This window comes from Balaenoptera acutorostrata, chromosome 14 (genome assembly GCF_949987535.1).
Source record: "Balaenoptera acutorostrata chromosome 14, mBalAcu1.1, whole genome shotgun sequence".
In the NCBI taxonomy this organism is placed as follows: Eukaryota; Metazoa; Chordata; class Mammalia; order Artiodactyla; family Balaenopteridae; genus Balaenoptera; species Balaenoptera acutorostrata.
In genome coordinates, this window is record NC_080077.1 from 81,840,728 (window position 1) to 81,860,509 (window position 19,782).

The 19,782-nt window shown below is 37.7% G+C and overlaps 1 protein-coding gene across 4 annotated transcripts in view; it reads left to right on the plus strand.

Moving 5' to 3' along the window:
- The window catches only part of COL12A1 (collagen type XII alpha 1 chain), a 118,448-nt gene that overhangs the window by 24,693 nt on the left and 73,973 nt on the right, over nt 1-19,782 (plus strand). For 3 of the 4 annotated variants that reach the window (XM_007167998.2, XM_007168000.2, XM_007168001.3), the window contains exons 12-16: nt 794-1,066; nt 2,714-2,986; nt 11,642-11,914; nt 17,858-18,124; nt 18,586-18,778. The exons of the other annotated variant lie outside the window; for it this stretch is intronic. In XM_007167998.2, coding sequence (XP_007168060.2) covers nt 794-1,066; nt 2,714-2,986; nt 11,642-11,914; nt 17,858-18,124; nt 18,586-18,778 — 1,279 coding nt within the window. The remainder of the gene's footprint in view (nt 1-793; nt 1,067-2,713; nt 2,987-11,641; nt 11,915-17,857; nt 18,125-18,585; nt 18,779-19,782) is intronic. 4 annotated transcript variants of the gene reach the window in all.

Genomic DNA, 19,782 nt, shown 5'->3' on the forward strand with positions numbered 1-19,782 from the left:
ATTTAGATAAACTTCTAATTGTATGTGAGGTGCATGCAGATATATTGCACTGTGGTCTTACCCCAGTAGATTTAGTTCATCTTTCCTGACTGTGTTGTCCATATGAACAATTTGCTTCTTAAACAAAAAGGTCATTAAACCACAAAATCAAATGATGTTCTCATTTGGGCTTAACGAAGATTTCATTTAAGACTGTCAGTGTGTGGATGTTACTTACATTGCAGTTTAACCTCGGGATTTAGATTCAAGTAGCATTCATTAGGTACCTACAATGTATTTGGTCTAACACATATATGGTCTAATTATTCTCACGGCAAATGACTGTGCAGATAAAAAAATGAGTTGTGGGACTGATTGGATAAGAGAGTTTGTTCAAGTGGGTAAATGTGGTAGACCTGGGTGTTTAGGTATTATTCTCCTACTTTTCTGAGAAAATCTAGTAAGTGTGAAAGCCTTGTTACTTACGTTTGAAGAAACAGATTGTTTTTATTTTTGAATTTTATGTCAACATTAATTTACAATTTCATAGAGTATTTATGATATTAAAAGTTTACTGTTATATACCTCTTTATCTGATTAAAAAGTTGACAGTACTTCTTTTCTTTCTGGGTATTGTGGAGTGTTTGCTCTTTCAGAATCTAGTTAATATCTGGCTAAATGCATGCAGGAACCAGGATGTTTGTCAAAAAACTGCTCATGGATTTGCTGAGAGAAATGCTGTAATTTAGTGATCAAAAACCAGTGTTTTATTTGTCACATAAAATGAGTCAACTTATTATTTTTTAAATTTCAGTAAAAGGAGCACCTCGAAACCTAAAGGTGACGGATGAGACTACAGATAGCTTTAAAATTACCTGGACTCAGGCTCCGGGGAGAGTCTTAAGGTATCGAATTATCTATAGACCAGTTGCTGGTGGAGAAAGCAAAGAGGTTACCACCCCAGCCAATCAGAGGAGGAGAACGCTGGAGAACCTGACTCCAGACACAAAATATGAAGTATCTGTAATTCCTGAATATTTCTCAGGATCTGGCTCTCCGTTGACTGGAAATGCAGCCACTGAAGAAGGTAGAGGAAATATGCTCATCATTTGGTAACAACCGAAATCTTAGACTGTAGGAGCAGCTTCGGACAACTATCCAGATGCTGTGGGCCATGAGACACTTTGTCTCAATTATCTGAGTACCTTCGATGGTAGTCCTATTAGACTTGACTTACTCAAATATTTGACTTACTCATGACAGCATTTATTGGTGTCAAAAGAACCTGAATGCTATGAGATGGTCCAAATATTCTTTTAAAATAATATTATTAAATATTCTAATATAAACTGAAGGGTGACTAGGGATTAAAAATCAAACTGTTATGTACCATTGAGACAGATTACATATGTTTCTTCAGGAAGATTTAAGAATATTAACATGTTTTTATTTAAATGGAATGGTTAGGCTCCTAGGATAGATTCTGATATTAGTTGCAAATTATTAACATTTAATGTGTGGTTTCATTGAGGAAAATTAAGACACTCTTAATTTTCACTTTATTCCTTATGTTTAAAGTTTTTAAAAAATAATAATAACTACATATTAGCAATAATGAAGTTATTAAGCAACTATTTGTATCAGGTTCTGTGCAAAGAGCTTTTCATATATTATCTCATTTAATCCCTGCATAGATTCTATGAAGTTGTTACTTCTTTATCCCAGTTTTACAAAAAAAATTGAGGCTAAGGGAACTAAATAATAGCTCAGAGTCATGTTGCTCATAAGCGGTGAATCTGAGTTTGTGGACTTTCTTGCCCTTGTGCAGACACTCACGTTCTAGCTGGCCCTGCGTCACTACTTCCCTCCTGGTACAGCCTAGCTAATTAGCCTCTCCTGCAGAGTCACTTTCTCTTTCCACCTGCTGTCTTCCTCCTCTCTTCCCTCTGGGAAGTCACTTCTCTTTCACTCTTTCCAGTTGGGGACCTAGGGCTCTTTGTGCCAGGCACCAGAAGAAGACCCAGTGACGCTTCATCTTTCTGTTTTCTGGAGTTAAAGTGGCTGGCGCTGTGTGCCTGCTGGGGAGAGTCATAGACTTGGGTGCCTTGAGACCCTTCAGAGACCACATGGCCACTCTACCAGGAAAGGCATGAAAAGCCAAACATAGTTGCAAAGAGATGGGCAGCCCAGCCCTTGAGTTTTATCCAAGACTTGACCTCACTTGGGCTGTTTCCTCTCATATATTTTTTTCTAGGGACAGCATTATTTTTATCATTTATCATTTTTATCACATTGGTGTGTTTCATGGCCATCACATTTAGATGTTCATAACATTATGCTAACAAACCCTTTTTATTGATGATGTCTTAGCAGAGTTAAAATCTCCATTGTGATACTAATCAACACGTATACATTTTATAGTGCTTTGTTCCACTTTTAGAGAAAACATTGAAGTTTTTTACATGAAAGATTCTAACATGAAAGACTTTAGCATGTGTAAATACAGAAGAGGAATTAGATGGCTTTTGCTTTGTTTCTACTGACACATAGGGCCCAATTTAGAGATGCTTAAACTCTTCTGGCTAGTCAATAGTTAAAATAGCCGTAATCTCACCTAGGATATAAATTTGATTTCATATATATATATATATATATATATATAAAACAACAAAGTGTATTTTAAGTCATTTTATTAAATAATGAGTTTTGATGTTGTTGTTATTTTTTAATGAAGTTAGAGGGAACCCAAGAGATTTAAGAGTTTCTGACCCTACGACATCAACTATGAAATTATCTTGGACTGGAGCACCAGGAAAAGTGAAACAGTATCTCGTCACATACACCCCCGTGGCAGGAGGCGAGACTCAAGAGGTCACTGTGAGGGGAGACACAACCAATACTGTCCTGAGAGGATTAAACGAAGGGACACAGTATGCCTTATCTGTGACAGCCTTGTATGCGTCTGGGGCTGGAGATGCCCTTTTTGGAGAAGGGGCAACGCTTGAAGGTAATTACTGTCATATTTTATAGAAATCCCTGAGCTTGCTTGTGATCGCATTTAGGGAGCTTAAAATGTATTCAGAGAATGAAATCTGGGAATGTACGATCCTTTCTCTTAAAAGGAATTTGTATTGAAAAATAAGTAGTCATAAAACTGCCTCTTATTCAGAGACGTAGAATGTAAGCTACTGAAAAAATTAAATTTGATTGGGGAGAAGTGTATTGGGGAGCTGAGTGCATGGTAAAGCCGTAGAAATGTGTCTGCAATGCCATGGGCTGGTTAAATGGAGAATAGGTGTGTGACACTTGGGTGGGCAGGGGCCTTGGGAAACATTTGCGGAGGAAGAGGGTTTGGATTGTCCAAGGTAACACAACTGCTGTCAACACCCAGGAGCAGGTAGAAAGCTTTTTTTGACTCTCAGCCTCTTTTCATGCACCATGCATATAAGCATTCATAATAGCTTGAAAAATGTGAGAATCCAAGTTACTGTTGATTTGTTTTCTAAATGATCTCTAAAATGCAGTTCAGGGTTAGAAGTTCAAAGTTAATGGAGTGCTTAGTAAGAACCATCAAGACCGGAGCTGTTTCCTTGGTTCTCTGGAGTTCATTGTCAGAGGGCTTCATATTTCTTAGGCTCTTATGAACTATAACGGCAGCTTCGATTTGACTCACCACAATCACAAAGTAAGTCCTGTGTGAGAGAAAATACAGATTTAACTTAACCACAATGAGAATGGATTGTAGTGTTAAAAAGAATTATCAGTGGATGGTTCCAATGATGACTCAGTTCCATAGTTGGGGGTCTAAATGGGAGATCAGGTATAGCTTTCCTTTTGTTATCACCATCTTTTCTATGACTTATTTAAAATAATTGTAGGAAGAAAATAAATCTGAAGTATCTTTTGTAAAGTGAGATCACAGTGATATTAGGCAAAATATCCATCAAATTTAGTGGATCCAAGAGCTTGGAGGACTGTATATGTTATGATTAACAGGGACGAGGCCTACAAGAGGCAGTTTTGATTAAAGCGTCAAGACTTAGTTAAGAAATAAAAACAAATAGACAAAAACATTCTAATCAAAATTCTATCTCTAATAGTCATCAAGAGTTGAAGTCCAGTACTCTGAGATTTATTATTAGAAGAGGATTTAAACGAAAGATTAAATATCAGTGTGTAAAGTACTGATTATCAGAAGAGTCCTGGTTTGGCTACCTTGCCATGTGACCTTGAAATAATCCCTTAACCCTGCTGAGCCTCAGTTTACCCATCTATAAAGAGGGGATGACCACTGTTCCCCCTTCCTCCCAGACTTACTGTGGAGATCAAATGGGAGAATGTAAGTGAAACGCTTTGGGAACTCTAAAATACCCCATGTATATGAAATTTATCAAGGGGAAACAACATTCACTTTAGAACTGATATCTAAAAATACAGCTTCTGTTAGTATTTCAAAGATATTGATTGGTTACTCTAAAGTCTTGAAAATAATAAGAGAAATGGAAATTGCCTTGATTATGGAGACATAATCCAAACAACAAAAGCATGTGATCTTCATATCTGGAGCAACATTCAGAATTTCTGAGAAGATTGTCCTTTTCTTTTGACCTTTGAAGTTCTCTTTCTCATGTGCTTTCTACAGGCTTTCAACATAGATTATTCATAGGATTTTTTAAGGATCAACTTTTGAGCTTTTATTTTTATAGAATAGTTGTAGATTATATTTGCGAACATTTCTCCCTTATAAAGGATATCTTAGAAATAATTTAATAGTTTTACTTCTGCTTGTACCTTTTAACCTGCTGATATTCTTCTGCATTTCTTACTTTAAAAATATATTTATATTCAGTCAAAAATCTTGATTCTAAAGATTAAGGCATCTTTACTAAGAATAATGTATTACCAATTTTGAGAAAATAAAATGCACATTTTAACTTAATAGCAAACATATACTATTGGGTGATGATTTTTCTAGGCCAGGTGTATAGCTAAATTGTTTATAGTTTTATGCCTTTGCACATGTGGTATAGAAAATCTACCAACTTGTATGCATGTGTGAGTGTGCACACACGTGTATCTGATCAGAAATAATCTCGATGGGAGATACACAGGTAGTAAAATAAATTAAAAAATTACTGTTTCCCATTCCCTGAGAAGGAAGAAAGCTAGATGATTTGCAAGTTCCCTTTAAAAATATAGTTAATTCATAACTAAATTGTAAGAGTAGATTTTTTTCCATTGACACCAAAGCTCTTTACTATAGTGAAGGATTAGAGAAATTGCTGCCAGCCTGATTTTATTAACATATTTATCTCATTGCATGATGTGTGGTAAACTTGAGGAATATGTGAAAGCATAGTTGTGACTAAGTGAAAATAATAGAAGATTTTTGCCCCTGGTTATTCTATTTCATTTTATTATATTAACCTAGCCAAATCCACATACCATATACAGGAATAGGATATGATGGTAAATGCAGGGAATGGAAAGCCCAGAATCAGAGCCAGGCAACTGCTTTTGAGGGTTGCTGTTTTTCTAATCTGTTTTTCTCTTGGGAGAGGAGGTGGTTAGAGCAGACCTCGAAGGAATGTTTCTTCCATCCAGAAGCATGGCTCAGCCAGCAAGGGCATTCTGTGGGTTGAAAATTTTATAGATTGACTGAAGTGCATTCTATTCAATTAAAAAAGAATTAAAAAACATAATTAGTGTGGTCTACAACCATCCCTAACTTGAATCTGTTTCCTAGTGCTTTCTTGAAATGCCGCCAATGATCAGAAAATTCCCCTGTCCCTGGAAGAGAGATTTATTAGCATTGGCGTTGGGGAAGTTCATGGTTGGCCCCAGTACTGTATGAAACAGATTCAGAAAGCCAGAGTTTATTACCATTTCAGATCCAAACTTCAGAGGAATCTGAGCACAAACTATTAGGTTTGATTTACATTGTTTCTTACTCCTGTTGTTGGTAAAGTGGGTTTAATGTAATTACTAAAACACTGCTGTACACGTAAATGAACTTTAAGTCTTGAAAGAACTTTTGGTTGTCACTGTTAGTGTTTACAGAGAGGGAAACCTGCTCTTATAAACCTCGAAATGAATAATGCCCATTATTTTAATTCAGAGATTACCACAAGTGAATGAAAATTTCAGTTTTGGAATAATACAGTTCTTTTATTTTTGAGTGTGTTTTTTGGCTATGGAAAAGATGATTTTTTCAGAATTTCCTTTGTTTCAGTTGCCATAGCAACTCTCCAGTGTCCTACACATGAATGGCTTCCTATACATCAAAGCAAGCTAACTCAGCTGACATTTTGTTACGAGGTTTTTAGCACATTACAGGAATTCTTCTGCAGGATGTTGAATGACATGGGGCCCCTCCAAGACGGACTAAATAAGGCCTCTATGTTTTCCTAGATTTACTGCTGTCTCATAATTTGAAAAATCATACATTCTGCGTATAACAACTCTGATGTTTCCAGGGAACTTTAGCACAATCACCAAACAGTAATTCATATTTTCTTTTCTGCAAATCAATGGCTTATCAGAGAAAAATCTATATTACATCAGAGAGGTGACACTTATGGAAGAAATCTCACCCGGGCTTTGAGGTTGAAGGTCCATTTAATTGTTTAGGGGTCTTATAGAACTATGTGCTGCTTAAAGTAATTAAGTTAACTGATCAATAGTGAACTTTGTCCTTTGGAATGGTGACTCCAAGTCGTTGGTTGTAAATCAAGTGTGTTTCCACATGAACGTTATCCAGAGCAGGTTGTCTGTATTCTGCTGTGGAAAGTTGGATGACTTTGAGCTGAGCTCTAACGGAAAAGACAAAATGATTCAGAAGAGGGTTTACATTACATTTCCAATTTAGCTTCTATTTTTGAAAGTGGTATGTGAAACTCAATGGAAGCTGGCTGGAGCCATCTATAAGGTGAAAATAGAGTTTCATTTCATAATGATTAATATTTCCGTTATCATCATTGGCTAATTTGTGTATAATTATGTTTGAATTGGATGACGATTTGCTTTTTAGAAAGCAAATGGAAAAGAGCTAAGGAAATGTAGGAAAGTTACTTAAATGAGGCCTTAGTTCTTTGGCCTCATCTGTGGAAAAAGTAGAATCAACCCTCTGTGGATGTTCAGATCATGAGAAATGCACCTGTCTAATTACTTGCCCCAGCAGCACAGAGACGCATGCACGCAGGCACCAGAAATGATGCCTTTTGAATATATGCGAGTATGTCCTGTAATCAGATCAGAAATACTGAGTATCAAAATTTCAAAAACTGATGAATTTTGTTTGTTTAAATTTATGACAGAAAAGCATTGTTATTCCTTACATCTATCCTGGTACTATACTGGGCAGAACAGAGTAGAAGGGAGAACTATTGAGATGGAATCAAAGGAATAGAGATGAAGGCATGCCGTCATTGCAGAAGATGACTTGTTTGAAACGATTGCCGGATATTCTATTCCCAGAGGTAAAAGTAATATGCAAAGTGCAGGCATATGGTTCAGAACAGCAGAAAACAAGTACCATGAGATTAAATTATTGAAAACAATGTCACTTAGGTAAAAAACGTGAACAAACCCAAACATCATAAAACATATATTTGTAAGTCTTGGGGCAAAGGGAGAGGAGGAGCTCAAAACAGGGGAGCCTTTGCTGGTGCAGAAGTGGGTCCACATTTGGGGAAAGGTTGAGACAAAGCGGCAAAAAGTCTCCTGGAGTTGGTTTCTGCTCGCTGCCACTGTTTCTATGTCTTCCCCTTTTGAAGAATGGTAACCTTTGCTGGGCAGAGGCTATATACTGGTCTTCTTACATCTTTCTTATTCCTCTCTCTTTCCTCTTCCTTCCCAGGTACATTAAAAAGAGACTCTCTTACAAACCCAATCCAAGCCAAATAATCTCTTTCTGTAGCTACTGATGTCTGAAGTTCCATAGTTTGAGGACAAAACCTACAATTCAATATATTAAGCCAAAGCAAATGCCTGGCTAGGTAACACTTGGGTCGAACCTCATTCACGGGAAAATGTGATCAACACTTGAAGAAGAAGCATGCATTGAGAGCCATTTCCTTCTGACGCAGGATGGAGGGGAGGAGACAGTGGTGAAATCCCACTCATGTTATGGGATGGAAAGTGTGTGATGAGAGGCTTCAGTCAACTTCTCCGTTCTCCGAGGGTCAGCCTTGGGCACGTGCCACTACCTAAAGAGGGACTTGTTGTGTGTGGCCATAGACCCATGCGATATAGAAACCATCACGCCATCCTACACAGCGTCCCTGTGTCCGCCAATTTTGACCAGCTTTGCTTTAATCACACTGGCCTTTATTTCACCACACCTGTCTCTCATTTCAGAGTGAAAGCGAGTGTGAGGGTTCCTTCCCACACTGACCAAACAACTTCCAAATAAATGCCCCCAAATGAGAAAAGAGTAGAGAATCGTGGAGGAATTAGGGTCACAGAGGAGATCGAAAAGATTTTTAGAAAGCATCAGGGCTCAGGCACATCTCCAGATACTCCAATTTAATTGATCAGGGCATGGCCGAGTCTTTAGCTCTCTGGGTGATTCTGTGTATCTGGTCGGGTCCAGTCCAATTATTGCATTGCTGAGGGTCCCAGGGCCCCAGGAGGTAATGACCTGCTCACCAGGTCCCCAGACCAGCTTGGCCATTTGGCAGCCTGACAGTCAGATCACAGGGTGAATTCAACTGCTGCTTTTTTTGTAAGTTAATATTTGGCCAAGCCAAGTTTCCATGTTTTAAAATTTCAAGGGTTATAGGTCTGATAAAATAGACTTGTCACGAGTACATCATATTCTCAAGATTCGTGGGTGTAATGCAACAGCTTGAAAACCCAACTCCCCCGCTTTTTGGAGAAAAAAGGTTTTTCAATGCATTTGACAACAGTATAAACTTAATATTTAGGATTATTATTATTATTTTTTTAATTAGTTAATTAATTAATTTATGGCTGTGTTGGGTCTTCGTTTCTGTGCGAGGGCCCTCTCCAGTTGTGGCAAGCGGGGGCCACTCTTCATCGCGGTGCGCGGGCCTCTCACTATCACGGCCTCTCTTGTTGCAGAGCACAGGCTCCAGACGCGCAGGCTCAGTAGCTGTGGCTCACGGGCCTAGCTGCTCCGCGGCATGTGGGATCTTCCCAGACCAGGGCTCGAACCCGTGTCCCCTGCATTGGCAGGCAGATTCTCAACCACTGCGCCACCAGGGAAGCCCTAGGATTATTTTTATCAAATTGACTGATTGACATAACAAGAAACCCATTGAAGCAGCTTATCTTTTCAATCTTGGCTTCTGATTTGAGGTGTCTTTTTTCTTTCTTTGTATTCCACATTTCTTTGTCATGAACATGCAATGTTGCAGTGCCAGTGCCTGCCAGTAACGCCTTTATGCGCGAGGCAGAAACTATAATTTTTTGAGGATTTTTTTCTGTGATTGAGAATTTACTTAGTGTTCACTTGAATTAGTGTTGTCATGCCATTAATTGGAACTCAGGAATATTTTTCAGCTAATATTTTATTTGAATCTTAAAAAGTGGTTTTACAGATTCTTTCCAGGACGTTGACAAACCTTGCAAAGGCCTTTACTGCAGTTTTACTAATATTTTGTTCTAGCTTTCCAGGTCTTGAGAGTGTTGACATAGTTGATTAAAATCCATGGGAATACATGTCTTGTGAGCTAGGCTCCTTTTGTTTGTAGCCCAGAAGTATCTTTGTGAATGTATTTTTGCTTCAACCACAGTTCGCTTCCTATTATTTTCTCACAGTGAAATCATTAGCCTGTGTTTGTGAGATTGATGTCGTGTTGCCATGGAAATAAACAATGTCACAAATTCGGTGCTATAGAAAGTAGGGAGAAAAACAGGCTGAGAAGCATAACCTTTGGGAAAACTAGAAACTAAAATTATTGTTTGTAAATGACTCCAGTGTTAATTTGGAAGATAATTCCCATGTTCTAAGCTAACTTTGTCTTATACTTTTCGGGAATGTTATTAATGCAGCTCGTTAGCTCACTTAAATTCAGAATCACTTTCAAGTACTTTCAAGTATTATTTCACAACAGTTGTTGCTAACTGCAACTTAGGAAATTTAAGTGAAGAGGCACATATGAATAAAGGATGTAGTGTATATCAAGCAAAGGACACATGCTGCAGATTTAAAACTTAGAGACCAGTAGTTGGGCTATCAATGATCAAAACAAAATAAAAAACAAAAAAAAAACCAACAACCAAGTCAAACCCAACCCAGCCCAACCCAACCAAAGAAACAGTTTGTTTATATTCCTGTAAATAGAGAAGATGTAAAGATGTGTGACCATTTAAGTAGCAAATACGATTAAAGAAGACCTTCAAATGAAGATTAGCCTCAAGTACTGGGGGAAAGAAGTCAGTATGTTCTTGAAAATAAATATTCTAGGTTGCAGTGAAATATGTAACTAATTTCCCTCCAGAGATGAGATGTCCTGTCAGCAGTTGAAGTTATTTATAATGGAGTTAGAATTTTCCATTTCATCTCGGGGTCTGGTAGGATGCCCGGCTCCCATTTTATTTATTTTTCCCTCTGTAATCTACCATATATGATAGGTTTTTGTCCACTAAGATTTCTTTTTCATTTACTGTTATCTTTATGTACTGAAATTTAAATAATTATGAGTATTTTAAAGATACTCATTTTTACTCTGATTCAAGTGAAATAACAGTCTTCAACATTCTTGTAGCAGCATTATATATCATTTTCTTGAATACACAACAATTACTGGTAAAACGTATGCTGTAGAAGCAGATAGTTTTATATTTATGTCATACTGTGGCATAAACCCTAGTAAAGGTAGCCAGTATAAAGTGACCTGTATATTTATTGTACATTTAAATTACGGAAAGTTAGGGTTTTATTGGTAGACATCTGTGTCTCCTATTAAGTCAAGGTTGCCGTGTTTTTCCATTTGGGTTGTACTTTTTTTTTTTAAATGAGAGAGCCAAAATTTAGCAGCAAGCATTTTTGATTGGCTAGAACAAGTGGTGTGTTTTATTTTGATGACTAATTGCTTTTAGATTTTCCGGAAGAATTGGTGGTTTTTAGTTTCCTTAGAGTTAAGCTATAATTGAAAATTTGCATTTCTGCTTTTTTTAGCTTTGTGAACAAATAGAGTTTCCCCCCAAAAAAGATTGTTGGATTTAAGATTTGCAAGTGATATGAGATTGTTGGAGTTATTGGAAGTGGTATGTTGAAACTGAGCTTATTTAAATAAGATAAGAGAGGAAAAGATGATGGTGAAGAAATAAAGATCTTTGTGCACAATAAGGAGAACTGAACTGTAAAATTTGGGGATTTAGATGCTTTTTTTTCCTTTGCACTTTTTTTTTTAGGCACGTACTTCTTCATATTTCGATGCCATTCTTGTCCTGAAGGACATTTCAATCTGATTGGACATATGGGGACCAGGGTGATAGGCAGGAATCAGGTATAATTCTAAAGTTTAATCCCATCTTCTGTTCCACTGACAGAATAGGACAGACAGCTTAGAAGGAAGAAATGGGCAACATTAGACAAACTGACTCCAGCAAATCAGGATGTCTACTAGGATGAAGGAGTATTTACATGTATAGTAGACATTAAAAAATGATCCCCCTTTCATTTCTATTCTAGAGCGTGGTTCACCTCAGGATTTGATTACTAAAGATATCACCGACACATCGATTGGTGCTTATTGGACGTCTGCTCCGGGAATGGTTCGCGGTTACAGGGTCTCGTGGAAATCGCTGTATGATGATATTGAGGCTGGAGAGAAGAGTCTTCCTAGAGATGCAATTCATACTGTGATAGAAAATCTGCAGCCAGAGACCAAATACAGAGTTTCAGTATTTGCAATTTACAGTAGCGGAGAAGGAGAACCTTTGAGTGGAGAAGCCACAACTGCATGTAGGTAACAGTCCGAGGGGGTTTGAGTGTGTTGGCGCTACCTAATAGCTATCAGCTCATGATAACCACTTGCATTTTTTTTCCTCATATGACAAATGGGGACTAAAAAGTTAGGACCTTTAATGAATGTGGTTTAAATTCAGGTTTGTTTTGCATCTAAAATTATATCAAAGTCTGCAATACTGAATCCCTTCCAACTACCTACACAGTTGACCCTTGAACAATGTGAGGGTTAATGTGAGTATAATTTATAGTCGGCTCTGCTTATCTGAGGTTCCTCTGCATCTCAGGAAAAAACCAACCTCAGATCATGTAGTCCTGTAGCATTTGCTAGTGAAAAAAATCCGTGTATAAGTGGACCCTCGAAGTTCAAACCTTCATTGTTCAAAAGTGAACTGTGTTTGTCTCTCTCTCTCTTTTTTTTTTTTTTTTTTCTGGTGGAAAGATCAACTAGATAAGAAGCTCGGCTAGTAAAAAGATCAGAAGCTATGGAGACAAAGAAAATTCAGGCACATTTATAACTATTACCTTGGGCAAGTTCTTGAACCTTCTTTGAGCCTCAGTTTCCTAATGTGTAGAATGCAGCCTCAGATTGTCTTGAGGATTAAATGAAATAACAGTGGGCAAAGCACCAAGCATAGTGCCTAGCTACTTAGAGAAGGTTGAGAAATGATCTAGCTATTGAGACTATGATTGTTATACACCCAAGACTAATCCTAGATTATTTTTACTATGTTTGGGGAGGCTAAATCAAGTCTACTCAGGTTTCTGGGGGCAAAAATTTACCTTAATCTCATTAATATTCTTTCTTGTGAAAAATTTTGAATCACCCTCTCATCATTTATTATCAGGTGGCTAGTGAGAGGTGTGTTGGTATTTCTTAATTGCCTTTCCTAAAAAGTAATTTGTTAAGGATGGGCATTTCTAAGTATTTATAGGAGAAAAGTTTATTTCCATTGTTTGGGAGGATTTTAGGAAAAGGGGAAAGATTGGGGCATTCTTGCATTTCCTTTTATTAGAAAGAATTGGAGAAAAGGGGTGTTTTTTCTGCCAAAGGAGGAGAGAGGGAAACGCCATGAGCAATTTCAATGAAGTCCTGTATCCTGATTTTAGGTTGTCCTTAAATGAAAATCTTTTGGTCTGAGTTCTCTGAGGAATTCATCTTTTTTTTTTTTTTAAATCACTGGTAAACTCAGTTGGATATGTCTAAGCTTAAATCTGTGTCAAAATTAACCAGATTAAAAAAAACAAACTCCTTATAGGAGATTTAAATACAACAAAAGGCATATTTCTCAGATAGTCACATGATTGGTTTCCATGGTAGTGATTGAAATCTTGTGTCTGAATATATTGGCTGATATAGTTCAAGAAGCTGGCCCAAATTCATCTCTATTTCTGGTAAATGTTCACTTGTTGTAAAGAGAAGCCGTGTTGTAAACTTAGGCCACATATGACACATCTAGCTAAATTTATTTGTAGGAGTGAAGATACAATTCACGTGGCTGAGAAATTATCAAAATTTATGTATTTAGAAGGAAACTTTTTCCAAAGATTCTCCTCCATCATTTCTTCTTGTGAAAAGATTGAATCCTCAGATATTTATTTGGGATTTAAAATCTCCCCAAGGATATGTTTTCGTCCAAAGCAAGTATGTTAGCAGAAATCCTAGATAGACTTTCATCTCTAAGAAGCTGAGCATCTAAGAAATTTTCACTATTTCTTGGCTAATTGATTGATTTAAAGGTGAGTGAACAGAAAAGCCTCTTTTGAACTATGAACAGACTAGGCAGCAATGAAAGTACATTTTCTAGAGATTATGCCAGCTGCTCAAGCAGCTAGGCAAGTACGATGGAAGACAGGAACCTTTCTTTGTTCTACTACCATTTTGTCGTTGTGTTTTGCTTTGCTCTCTTTGTGGAAAGTGAGGTAGTTTAGGAAGTACTTGGAGAAATCTGAGTCAGATGTAGTATATTCAGGTGGTGGATGAGTCCTAAATGGTGCAGATAACTGGGTCGAGTCACTGGGTCATGCTCTTCGAGTTTCTTCTAAACTTCCAAGGAGACATTTTGGAAGTATTTTCAGGAAATATTTTCTGTTTTCACCTGACACTCAGAGACATGGTATGCAGACTGTTGATACAATGAAAACCATGAATTGTGGCTAGAAAGCCAGCAGATGGGAAACTTTCTACTGGCCCTCCAATTATGGCAGCTGGTTTAGCAGAGGTACAGTGGGTGTTGGAAAGCATCTTGTGAGAGTTACTAAAACATGAAAAGAACTTAGAGTGGGAGTATTAACAGCATTTTATAGCGTGTGGCATACCTGTGAATGGAGTGAAAAATCTTGCTTTTTCCTTATGGGAAGCCAGCAAGGATTTTTTTTCCCTCCTGAAAATCCAAAGTTTCCCATTAAAGCTAAGATGAGATATGTTGGACTTTATTTAGCTTCAATTCCTCTATTTTAAAGAATTAAGTAAAAATCAGGAATACAATTGAGATCCTTGAAGCATTTCAAGGTATGAAGTACAATATTTGACTGTTATTAACATGTTTAAATTTGGGAATATTTTAAAGTTTGGGATCCCACTCTTTTGGGGACATAGGTTTCTTTTTAGACCAATACTCATAGGATTTAAATGTCCATTTTTCTCAATTATGAGTTGTATGAAATTGGTTTGAGAAATTTGTGTAAGGGAGAGATGTCCTTTTCCACTGAACAAAAGTTGAAGAGATGGAAACAAGAGGTCAGAAAACATATTTTAGCAGAACTCTTTCTAGAAAAGTGTTAGACACACATTGATTTATTCAACATTTGTAACAGATAGACTGTTCTGTGTACTATTCTTTCCCATACTCTTTCCAAAATCCTATGTAAGGTCTTTACATTTTTTGTTTGAAAATATATATTTTTTTCTTTTAATAGTTCACTTACCTGGAGAATAGTAATGGAGAATTGAGGATTAACTAAATAAATTTTAATATTTCCAGAAAGTAATGGAATTGGTTGAGAATGCTCTTACTTTCTTTAAACCCTAAAATTAAAAAATTGCAACCAATATACTCTTAGTTAAAATTATACGTGCATCTTTCAGAAAACTAATTCATAACCATATATTGAATTTCTTTACCTATTTTGTCATTCTTACCTTTGCCCTCTGTACATAATATATCTTTTGCTTTTATGGCTGCTGTCAAGATTTTCTTTTTATACTGATTTTAAGTAATTTGCTTATGATATGCCTTGGTGTAGTTTTTTCATGTTTCTTGTGCTTAGGGTTCATTGAGATTGTTGGATCTGTGGGTTTATAGTTATATAAAATTTGAAAATATTCAGGCCATTATTTCTTCAAATATTTTATTTATTGCCCCCCACTTTCTTCAGATACTCCGGTTCTACATGTACTCGTCTGCTTGAAGTTATCACAAAGCTCACTGCTGTGCTGTTCAGTTTGTCCATCTTTTCTCTTTTCTTGTGTTTCATTTTATTTTTATTTATTTATTTTAAAACATATTTATTTATTTAATTAATTTATTTGGTTGCACCAGGTCTTAGTTGCAGCATGTGGGCTCCTTAGATGTGGCACGTGAACTCTTAGTTGCGGCATGCATGTGGGATCTAGTTTCCTGACCGGGGATCAAAGCCAGGCCCCCTGCATTGGGAGCGTGGAGTCTTATCCACTTCACCACCAGGGAAGTCCCTTGTGTTTCATTTTAGATAGTTTCTATTATCATGTCATCAAGTTCGCTAGTTTTTTTCCTGCAATTTCTAATCTGCTCTTAATGTCACCCTGTGCGTGTTTCATCTTAGACATTGTACTTTTCACCTCGAGAAGTTTGGTTTGAGTCTTTCTTATTTGTTCTATGTGTTTACTTAACATGCTTAACATTTCTTCTACCATCATTAGCATATGGAATATAGTTATAATAGCTGTTTTAAAGTCCCTTTTGAATAATTCTGTCATATGCATTATTTGTAGTGCCGTTTCTATTAGCAGAATTTGGTTTCTGGTGAGAGCTCTCTTCCTGGCTTGCAGATGGACATCTTCTATGTCCTCACATGGCTTCAGTCTATGCATATTGCGGGGGAGCGGGGGAGACGGGGGAGAGAGAGAGAGAGAGAGAGAGAGAGAGAGAGAGAGAGAGAAGGAAATCGAGCTCTCCGGTGTCTCCTCGTTCTCTTATAAGGATTCCAATTCATCAGATTAGGGCCCTACCTTTAGAACCTCATTTAACCCTAATTACCTCCCTAAAGGTCCACATTGGTAGTTAAAGCTTTAACATATGAATTTTGGGGACACAGTCATTCAGTCCATAACATGGGTAATTTATTTTTCTTTCTTTGCATTCCTGGTAATTTTTATTAGAAGCCAGACATTATGAATTTTACTTTGCTGGGTGTCAGATATTTTTATGTTCTTATAAATATCCTTAAGCCTTGCAGCTAACTCACTTGGAAGCAGTTTGATATTTTTGAAGCTTTCTTTAAAACTCTGTTAGAGCTAGACCAGAGAAACCTCTAGTTGAGGGCTAATTTTGCTCCACTACTGGGGCAATGACCTCCTTAGTGTTCTACATGATGTTCTGAGAATTTTGAGGTGTTTTACTCTGGCGAGGGGGAACATTTCTGGCCCTGCATAAACTTCGGGAATTGTTCCCCCTGCTGTTTTTAGGTGCTTCTTCCTCTGGTTTTGGGTAGTTTCCTCATTCACACGCACTGAGTAGTACTGGGTCGAAGACTCAAGGAGGAACTTTTGCTGATTTGGGGAGCTTTTTCTCTGTAGCACCATTTCTACAGGACTTTGCTCTGCCAGCTCTAAGTGCCTTGGACTCTCCAGACTCACAAAACTACCTCCTCAATTAAGCGTGCTTCATCTGGGTGCCCCCTTCTTGTACTGGGGCTGGAAAGTCTCTCCAAGCAATAAGTCAGGGCAACGATCAAGCTCCTTCTCATTTGTTTCTCTTCTCTCAGGGACCATGGTCCTGTGCTGCCTGACGTTCAATGTCTGAAAAATGTTGATATATATGTACACATATATATTTCAAAGTTTTTCAGGTTTATTTGAGTTGTTTCAAGTGGTTCTTGCCTGTTTGAACATGAAAATTTCTTTTAGAATCAAAAACCATTCTTTGCAGTGTTTCCTTCAGCTTAGTCTCTCTCTCTAGAAGATACTTATGACCTTTGAATGCTGAGAATACTGAACTGAATGAAATGATCCTGCTTATAAGCTCAATTAGGTATAAGAAGAGGGATGTATTGGCTCTTTGTGGATGTTGGGTGACCTGTTTCTGATACAGTTATTAATAAAAGATAATTTAATAAATAATGTTTATTGTATATTAATCAAAACCTTCTTACATACAGTGCTTTCTAAAGCTACTCAGTGTATACTAATTTATCTCCAGAGCCCTTGAGATATTTTTGTGTGTCAGTTTCCTGTTCCTTTGTGCTGATAGTCTTACGTGTTCACGGCAGTCACAAAGCATGGTGTTAACTGCAGTCGCTCTGGCTAGTCATTTATGCATTGTTCTTTTTTCTGAAAAGACTCAAGGAATATTTCTGACCCTGTATTTGTGATTTTTAGTATTCTGCACACTGTTATTTCTACAGGAATTCTTTACAGATGGAAATATAATAAAAATTCTAAAAGCTCATCTCCAGAAATGGGTGTTTTCTTTCCTAAAGTCCCTGGAATGCAAATACAAAATCCTTGCAATATGAATTTCCATTTTTTAGTTATTAGCCAGATAAAGAGAAAACATCTCACTGTGACCTCACTGTTAGGCTCACATGCCATCTTGAACTTAGGAGAGCTCACAGTGCTAAGTAAAGGAATAGTGTACGTATTTAAGAAACCACACGTCTTGTCACATAAATGGGGAGGTGGACATAATAAACCTTTTCTTTCAGCACAGTATACATTGTAATCTTCCTTTCATCTCACAGTATCCGATGATTCGAAAACCTTGAAAGTGGATGAAGAAACAGAAAACACAATGAGAGTTACCTGGAAACCAGCACCTGGGAAAGTTGTCAACTACCGTGTTGTGTATCGCCCCCGTGTGGGCGGGAGACAGATGGTTGCCAAGGTGTCACCCACCGTCACCTCAACAATGTTAAAGCGACTTCAGCCCCAGACCACGTATGACATCACAGTTCTCCCAGTTTACAAGACAGGAGAAGGAAAGGTTAGGCAAGGATCAGGAACAACAGGTATAAAACCATAATAATTTTTTTGGGAAAGTGTGTAATATTTTAAAGGGAGATTTTAATACATCTACTTCATTTGTAAATGTCTAAAATGGAGTCTGTAATAAATTATATCATAATAGTTAGGTAGGATGCCTAATTAGCATATGATTTTTACCAATCTAGTTTCTGGTAAAATGATTCTCCATATTAATGTTCTAATGCTAATCTAATCTTCTGAATTGTGAGTACTATTTATACTTCCACTTGGGTAGCACTCTATTATTCTGATTTTTATCGGGTATTATAGCTTGTGCTTTCTGACTTTTCCTTTTTATAAATGTATATTTTGAAGTATTTTGTTTGTGATAATTGCCATGTATATCACTTAGATATTTTGGATTCAACTTATTATTGTAGGGGCTAAAAAAAACCCCCAAAGCCTAGGCTTATGGATAATATTTTAACATCTATTATCTTTACAGCTTCTCGATTTAAATCACCCAGAAACCTCAAAACATCTGACCCAACCATGTCAAGCTTCCGGGTGACTTGGGAGCCTGCGCCTGGGGAGGTCAAGGGTTACAAGGTCACATTTCACCCCACGGGAGATGACAGAAGACTGGGGGAGTTAGTGGTTGGACCATATGACAACACAGTTGTTTTGGAGGAACTTAGGTAGGAATGAACTCTATTCCGTTTTTGTTAGCAGATTGTGCCTTCCACACATGGTCACTTATGTGTCTGTTTGCCGGCAGAGTGTTTAAAATCAGCCAAAGTTGCTTTCTCACTCTTGGTGCTGCTGAAGTTGAGGTTAGGGTTCAGAGACTTAAATTTAGGCCTGAGCAGTTGTACTCTTTTAATGACTTTTGTTATTAAGTGATCAGGAATGGTGTTTTTTTTTCAGCAACACCCTGCTTTTTAAAAATTAACATCCACATTGCACGATTTCACCAAAAGCAGTTTATCACCAGCCAGCCTTATGGAAATGTAGGGGTCCCCATGCCTTCTGGAAAGGCCCAGGTGAATGACACTGAGATGCGAGCGTGCATCCTCTCCCAGGGTGGGCTGCAGGAGTCAGGGGGCAGGCCTTTGCTCTTGGGCTCAGCTGGGAGGATTGGGGAAGGGGGGCTGATGCAAGCTCTTGCTGCAGGCTGTGTGGTGGGAAAGAAGGAGGTTTGAGTTGGAACAGCAGCATTCTTCACAGTAAAAAGAACAGGCCGTTGTGCATTGCCTGGTGGAAAGTTGGTTCGTTTCAACGACTCATTCAACAGTATTGAAATCTGTATAAATGCTTGATATTTACTTTTATCAGAATAGGAAGGATGAAATTTATTGAGCCTCCTACGTGCCAGGCACTGTGCTAGGTGCTGTATGTTCCCTTGCAAGTACAACATTTAAATTGTTTTCTTAAAGCGCATCACGTAGAAGCAATAAGAGTGAAAGCCCGATCCTTCCCTGACTTGCTCAGTGGGCAGGTGGGGATTCTACATCTAGTGGAAAGGCAAGGTGGAAACTGGTGCAGTGAACCCCTAGTATTCTCTAGAATGCTGGCGGCCTAGTTTCCCTTGACACCTCATAGTGTGGACTTAAACTAGAATGTGATGGAAATTAGTTTCCTTCTCCTGCAATGTCATGTATTATAAGTTCCTCTGAGTGAAAGTTCGTAAATCAAGATGAAT